Source organism: Berghia stephanieae, chromosome 12, assembly GCF_034508935.2.
Source record: "Berghia stephanieae isolate SIO BIC M18660-M18661 chromosome 12, UCSD_Bste_1.3, whole genome shotgun sequence".
Taxonomy (NCBI): domain Eukaryota; kingdom Metazoa; phylum Mollusca; class Gastropoda; order Nudibranchia; family Aeolidiidae; genus Berghia; species Berghia stephanieae.
The window spans coordinates 20908815-20916314 of NC_088371.1; the positions used below are offsets into that span (position 1 = coordinate 20908815).

Here is a 7500-nt window from a genome sequence, read left to right on the forward strand (position 1 = left end):
TCGAACCGAGACAACGCTGTTATCGGCAAGATACTCATTTCACACTTGAATGCGGTGAGAGAATGTGAGTAAAGAGCCTTTTACAAGGACTCAATTATGCGCCGTTCAGAGCGCGCGGGACTCGAACCTTAGACCCACACTAGACCAAACACATAGCCGCATAAGCATCAACCATACCTGCAAAGAAGTGAGGAATGCACAGCTCATTAGGACGGTGAACACGGCAAAACACACCGTGTAGTTTTTCTCCGATTGTTGTTGTTTGCCACAGGGATGATCTGGGAACGTGGTTGAGTGATCGAGCGCCATACCAACAAAAAACATAGCCAAACCCCAACCTAGGGATCCGAACATTCTTTGTCGTCCGTAGTTTTGGATATCTTCACCCAGAAATGACAACGTCACTGAATCTGCGAATGTTATGGCAGGGGCGCTAAAGAACTCTCCGAGAATCACCAAGAGTAGAAGAATGAAGAACGTTGATTTGACCTCGTCCTCTTGGTAGACGATTGTTGAGTGTTGGTTGAAAATCAGACCTTTTAGGTCAGATGCATTGGCATTAGCAATTTTAGCCGGGTCGATTTTGTAAGGACTGCGGCGATATCGTTGGTGAGCGTAGTATAGAGGTGAGAGGTCTTCCGGAAGAACTATAATTGGAGGGTGGTGACTGCGAGTTGATGATGAAGATGGCGATGATGAGGATGAAGATGATGAAGAGGTAGATGTTTTCAGGAATGCCGGGGAAGTACGTGGATCAGATGAAGATTTGATATGATGTTCTTGATCAAAATCTAAGTTGTTATGAACAAATTTGCTATCGAAGTGATCGTGGTCGTGTGGGTTAAAGATAATGGGCTGGAAAATACTGGTATCCGAGGCATCTCTCTTCCTTCTTCCTTTCGGGCTTTCTAGAAGGTTGTGTGTGCCGTTGAAGGTAAGACATTTGTGGGCGGGAGGCTGAACGAATGCGATCGCTAGGGTGAACACAATCCAGCACAATAGAGCAAAAAGAAGCATCTCTTTCCCACGGCGCCATTTGTCAGCGAGGCCGCCCCAGAAAGGAGCGCTCAAAAACTCGATAAAGGGCCGGAAACCGATGAGGATGCCGCTCTGGGAAGCGTTCATCCCTAGTTGTTTGAAGTAAATTGCTAGGAGTGGGAACAGTGAACCGAAAGCTCCGAAGAAAAAGAAGTAGAAAAGTTTGCAGAAGAGAAGATCTTTGCTAACGACAGTGAAGAGAGAGTCAATGAAATCCCTCGTGAAAGGGTGCATGGGTTTTTGCTGGTCATCTTGCCTCTGCTGTTGCTGCTGTTGGCTGCTCCTGTCATCTGGGGGATTGGAATTGTTGGTGAATTCCGAGTTCTTTAGTTTGGCAAACGGGTCGAAATCTTGGTCATGGGGTCGCTCACTTTCGTAATCCGCCATTTTTTGGGGGTTATTTTTTATGATTTTAAGTTTTGTTTGACCCTAGGAATTATGAAGTTCTTTTGTTTCTAATAATAAATCGGACCAGGGTCCATTGTTATTTATAAGAAATGTTTGATGGCTTTTTTCAATGTTTGGTCAAGGGAAATGTAGATATTCCATTCTTCATAACGATTTATGCTGATGAAATGTTGTTGTTTTGTTGAATCTCATCTGTACCTCAGAGAACCATCAACAATCTGTTAGAAATGAAAGAAAACAAAAAGATATAGATTCTAGATAGTAGATAAATAGAGATATTTTAAACCTTGTTTAAAATCAACCAATATTTCTGGTCAGGCATGTTGGCGTTATCAGGAATCCACAAAGAACTGAACAAGTGTGTATGAAAGGTACCAGACAAAGCAAGAAAGAAAAATACAAGAAAAAAAAATCCCATAAAATCAGTCGACCTCGACTGGGGATCGAACCTCAGACCTTCTGATTACCGCTGAGCCACGCTGCCCCCCCCCCCCCCCCGCGCTGTTTAGTGATATTGTGCTATATAAAAGCTCACTTTTTTATCCTTTGGATACGACATTTCCATTCCACGGTGCATTTTAAAAAGAAATGGAAATGTGAGTGTTTGTAACCATCCATCGTCCTACTCGGTATAATGTCAGAATGAATCAAATTATAAATAAAGCCCAAATTATTGATAAACTGGTCCAAACTATAAGCTATTGGTTTATAACAATTTTTAATATTATAGATAGTGTGCGCTTAGCTGAGAAGCTCAAAACATTGCCAACCGGAAGTATAAGGGACCAACACACAAAACTATATGTAACCTTGAACGACGGGCGCTTAAATGACCTTAATAGTGTCGAAAGCGCCGTTAAACACCGAAAAACAAAACAATAACCTTGAACGTTTATCGTCTGGTTACCACAGTTCAGAGAGAATTATTCATAAACATGGATGTAAAAAAAAAACAAAACAAACAATAACAAAGACGCGAGTGACGTCAACTTCATTCTATCTATTATTTATTTTCCGCCAGCAAGACATGATATCATATCGACGTGAGTCTGATATTTCTGATTTCTGACTCTATCCTCCATTTTCAGCATCGATTTCCACTTCATACGGTTTAAGTTGTACTTTTTTCTACAAGCCAAGCCCTTTTATTATATTCCAGCTCTGTATAGCCATGTACTCTTTCATAATAATAATAATAATAATAATAATAATAATAATAATAATAATAATAATAATAATATAATAATAATAATACTACTACTACTAATAATAATAATAATAATAATAATAAATAATAATAATAATAATAATAATAATAATAAATAATAATAATAATAATAATAATAATAATAATAGTAATATAATAATAATAATAATAATAATAATAATAATAATAATAATATAATAATAATAATATAATAATAATAATAATAATAATAATAATAATAATAATAATATAATAATAATATAATAATAATAATAATAATAATAATATAATAATAATAATATAATAATAATAATAATAATAATAATAATAATAATAATAATAATAAATAATAATAATAATAATAATAATAATAATAATAATAATAATAATAATAATAATAAATAATATAATAATATAATAATAATAATAATAATATAATATAATAATAATAATAATAATAATAATAATAATAATAATAATAATAATAATAATAATAATAATAATAATATAATAATAATAATATAATAATAATAATAATAATAATAATAGGCATCTTTCTATAGCGCCTTTCGTCGAAACCTCAAATCGCTTTAAAAAACAAAACAAAAGGTCATTGTATACCCAGGAAACAATATTGTTTCAAGTTAAATTCAATCAAAATATTTAAACAATTAAGAGCATAAAACGGGTATCAAAACATCATCAACACAAAAATCACATACATTTAAAATTCAATTAAGAAAATATGTTCGGGGTTGTTTGTTTTTTTTGAAAATGTGTATTGAGCTCGAAAATCTCAGGGATTGAGGGAAATATTCCAAATCGTGGGTTCGACTTTCATAAGAGACCTATCACCAAAATATTTACAGTTTAATTTTAGGAGATGCTAACAATTTTGAATCGTGGGATCTAAGATTCTCAGAGGTCCGTACGGTTGGAGTAAGTGTTGAATGTAAAGGGGGGCAGAAGACTGAAATACACCAAAGCAGACAAGGGCTATTTTGTAGTCAATTCTAGCCCGGACTGGCAGCCAGTGGAGGGTTCGAAGCATGTCTTTTGTATCATCGTAATGTGCTTTTCCCATGACGAACCTAGCCACACAATTCTGTACTCTCTGGAGTTTGTTTATTTAATTTTGTTATTAAGGAGACCAGCGAGCAGTGAATTGCAGTAGTCGAGACGTGACAAGACCAATGCAGAGTCAATTAATTATCTTCAAGGTGTTAAAAGTGCTCTGCAACGCTTTATAATTAATTCAAACGCACCCCTGCCACACATACACACACACAAACACATAAACATACACACGCACACACACACAAACACACAGGCCCATACATATGCATATATATTTTTTAAAAATCAATCATAGAATGCCCTATAGGGAATGAGATTAGCGGAAGAGTAGCGTCCCTTGATTGGACGTCACCCATAGTCTGTGACATCACCGGCGGAAAAGTTATTAGAGAGAGAACGTCATGTTGGTTGTGCGCATACGTCTCTCGTCCTCGCTTCAGCTAGGAGCAGATTTTGTTCTAAAACTGAGAGAGTTCCACAGACGTGGAGCAGCTGGACAGTTTTTTAAAAGTTTGGTGAAAATTATTAATGCAGTTTATTTCTTTCATTAAAAGAGATTCTGATCAACTTAAGACATGACTTGGTGTATAGAATTCAATAAGGTATTGTAAGTAAGACGGGCTTACATTGTGCGGCTATGTGGTCTAGTGGTATGACATTCGCTTGCGGATCAGAAGGTCTTGGGTTCGAGCCTCGCGTTCGGCGCATAGTTGAGTCCTTGGAAAAGGCTCTTTACTCACATTCTCTCATCGTACTCAGGTGTAAAATGAGTACCTGGCCGTTAACAGCGGTGTCTTTGTCCGAAAAATTGTAATATCGCCTAACAGGCGGCATGTCCCGTCCTACATGATAAATGTTGCTGTTGACCAGGGACCCCTTGTAAAGCGCTTTGGGCATATTTAGTGGATATTGCGCTATATAAAGCTCAATTAAATTTAAGAAAATTATTAATGCAGTTTATTTCTTTCATTAAAAGAGATTCTGATGATCTTAAGACATGACCTGTAGGTTAGAAGGACTTACATTAGTAAAATATTTATAGGCGTGTAAAAGGATTTTCTACTTCACACCTGAGTAACATGGGTAGTGTAAGATGAAACAACTCTCTCAAGGACAAAGTTATGGGTCAGAATCCAGTCAATGAACACAGTGGTTCTAAGCAAGACACCAAAACCGCTCGGCCACCGATTTAGTTGGGTATTCGTTAGCAAAAACTGTTATCTGTTACCATTAGGATAGATAGATAGAGAGAGAGAGAGAGAGAGAGAGAGAGAGAGAGAGAGAGAGAGAGAGAGAGAGAGAGCGAGAGAGTGGGAACAGGATTAAATTGAAAATTTAATTTAGAAATTGACAGTCTTGTTGCTGCCTGTTGACAGGAAAGGGTGTTGCATCAGGGAGAGAGGATTAGATGTGGATGAGAATAGTAAGAAGAAGAAGAAGAAGGAGTAGGAGGAGGAGGAGGAGGAGGAGGAGGAAGAGGAGGAGGAGGAAGTGGTGGTGGTAAAAGCGGGGGAGAAGGAGGCATTCTGCAATGACACACGGCTAGTGACATAATATATTATAAGTCCCGTATTTGTGTCCCGTGTTCAAGTCCTATTCAAGTCACATGTTCAAATCCAATCCAAGTCCTGTGTTCAAATGCTATTCGAGACCGTGTTCAGGTCCTATTCAAGAGTGCCGTGTTCACGTCCTAATTAAGCCCCGTGTCCGAGTCCTATTCGATTCCCCCTTGTTCAAAACCTTTTCAAATCCCATGTTCAAGTCCTGTCTGAGTTCTATTCGAGTCCCGTGTTCGAGTCCCGTATCGAGTTCCGAGTTTGAATCCCAACTTTGACGATGCAAAACTGAGTCCTCCAAAAAGGCTCCTCACCCATAATATTATCTCGACAAGTGAATACACGGCCAGTAACAGTGTTACCAAAGTCGAGAAAATCAATGTAAAACAGCGCCATTAATATTATATCGTCCTACAGATCAAGTGTTACTGTTGGTTTGGGAACTATGCACTTGGCTGAGAAACTCACAACATTGTCATCCGGAAGTGTAACGGACCAACACACATAACTATGTGTAACCATGAACTCTTATAGTCTGGTTAATCGTTGCCATCGTTAACTTAGTTAACGATGGCTACGGGTTAATACAGTTTAGTGAGAATTACTCATAAACATGGGTGGAAACAAACAATAACAAAGACCTGAGTGACGTCGATTTCATTCTATCTATAGATAGTTCGAAGATGACGTCGCTCATGTCTTTGTTATTGTTTTTTGCCATCCGCGTCTATGAGTAATGCTCACTGAACTGTATCAACATGACTATAAACGAACATGGATACACACAGTTTTGTGGATGGCAATGTTGTGAGCTTCTTAGCCAAGCGCATACTATCTATAGACACTTAGTGGACGGGAACATAACCACGCCCCTCGGACAGTCGTCATAATGTAAACAATTATGTTAGTGATTGGTAATCCAAGGGAACTACACCGGTTTTACTATCAATGATATAATTTGTCCGAGCAAATATTCAATGCTCTACCGCTTGGTCAATAGAACTAACACAGAAAACTAAGTGTAATCTTAAACGTTTATACTATTATTATGATAGAGAAAATTGTGTGATAACTAGTCACTATTCGGCGATATTATATAAAAGCAATAACTCAACTTTACGCCGAGCGAGGCGCGAACCATAGCCATCGTGCGTTAAGTTATAGATAGAATGCGTTTGGCCAAGGAGTTTACAACATTGCCATCCGGAAGTATAACGGACCAACACACAAACTCTGTGTAACCATGAACTTTTATAGGCTGGTTAATACAGTTTAGTGAGAACAACTCACAAACGCGGATGGCAAAAACAATAACAAAGGCCTGAGTGACGTCATCTGCATACTATCTATAGATAGCCTGACACCGTGGCCTTCGTAAAGTTATGGCCTGATACTGACCAAAAAATGACGTCAAAATGCCAGTCTTTTGCCACAAAAGAAAACAAATCGTGAGTTGTATTCAATAGTTCAACCAATGAAATAACTTGTTTCCATGAGCTCTTCTAACGACAACACGCTAGGCGGTGCAAAAACCAAATAATGACGTCAAACTGCCAGTCCTTTTGGATTTCAGTATCAGGCTATAACATAACGACGGCTACGCTGACACTGACACCCAAAAAGACTGGCGTATTGACGTCATTATTTGTTGTTTTTTTTTTGCACCGCCGAGTGAGTTGTCTCGTTAGTAGTGCTCATGGGAACAAGTGGTCCCATTGGTTGCACTATTGAATACAACTCACGATTTGTTTTCTTTTGTGGCCAAAGACTGGCATTCTGACGTCATTTTTTGGTCAGTGTCAGGCTATAACTTTACGATGGCTACGGTGTTAGGCTATAAGTTAACGATGGCTACGCTCGAACCCAGGACCTTCCGATCCGGAAGCGAGTGTCATACCATAAGACCACATTACAGCCACACAAGTATTACGTTAGAATACGATGCAATAGTCTAATGTCACGCCGCCCGTCAACGGCAGCTATCTTGGTTCTAAACAAAGAAAATCATTACTTTTTATTTTTCATGCTGACCAGAACTTTTCATATGCATTGTGATCAGAATATGTAAAAGTCAAAACATGATCAAATTTATGTGTTTTTTTGTCCTCTGGATACGCTTTTATGCCCGTCGGAGAAATATTTCATAAGGGCGTCCGCCATTGTTCCGAGAGTTTAGAGCCAGTTACTAAGTTACCGTGCGTCATTACGAGAGAA

At 37.9% G+C, this 7500-nt stretch overlaps 1 protein-coding gene across 1 annotated transcript in view; it reads right to left on the minus strand.

Annotated features, from left to right (window-relative positions):
* LOC144958299 (major facilitator superfamily domain-containing protein 6-like) overlaps positions 1–7500 on the minus strand; it is a 65947-nt gene that overhangs the window by 25528 nt on the left and 32919 nt on the right. Inside the window, exon 2 of the mRNA XM_078890182.1 lies at positions 178–1664. Within this exon, the coding sequence (XP_078746308.1) occupies positions 178–1425 (1248 nt within the window). The 5' untranslated portion in view covers positions 1426–1664. The remainder of the gene's footprint in view (positions 1–177; positions 1665–7500) is intronic.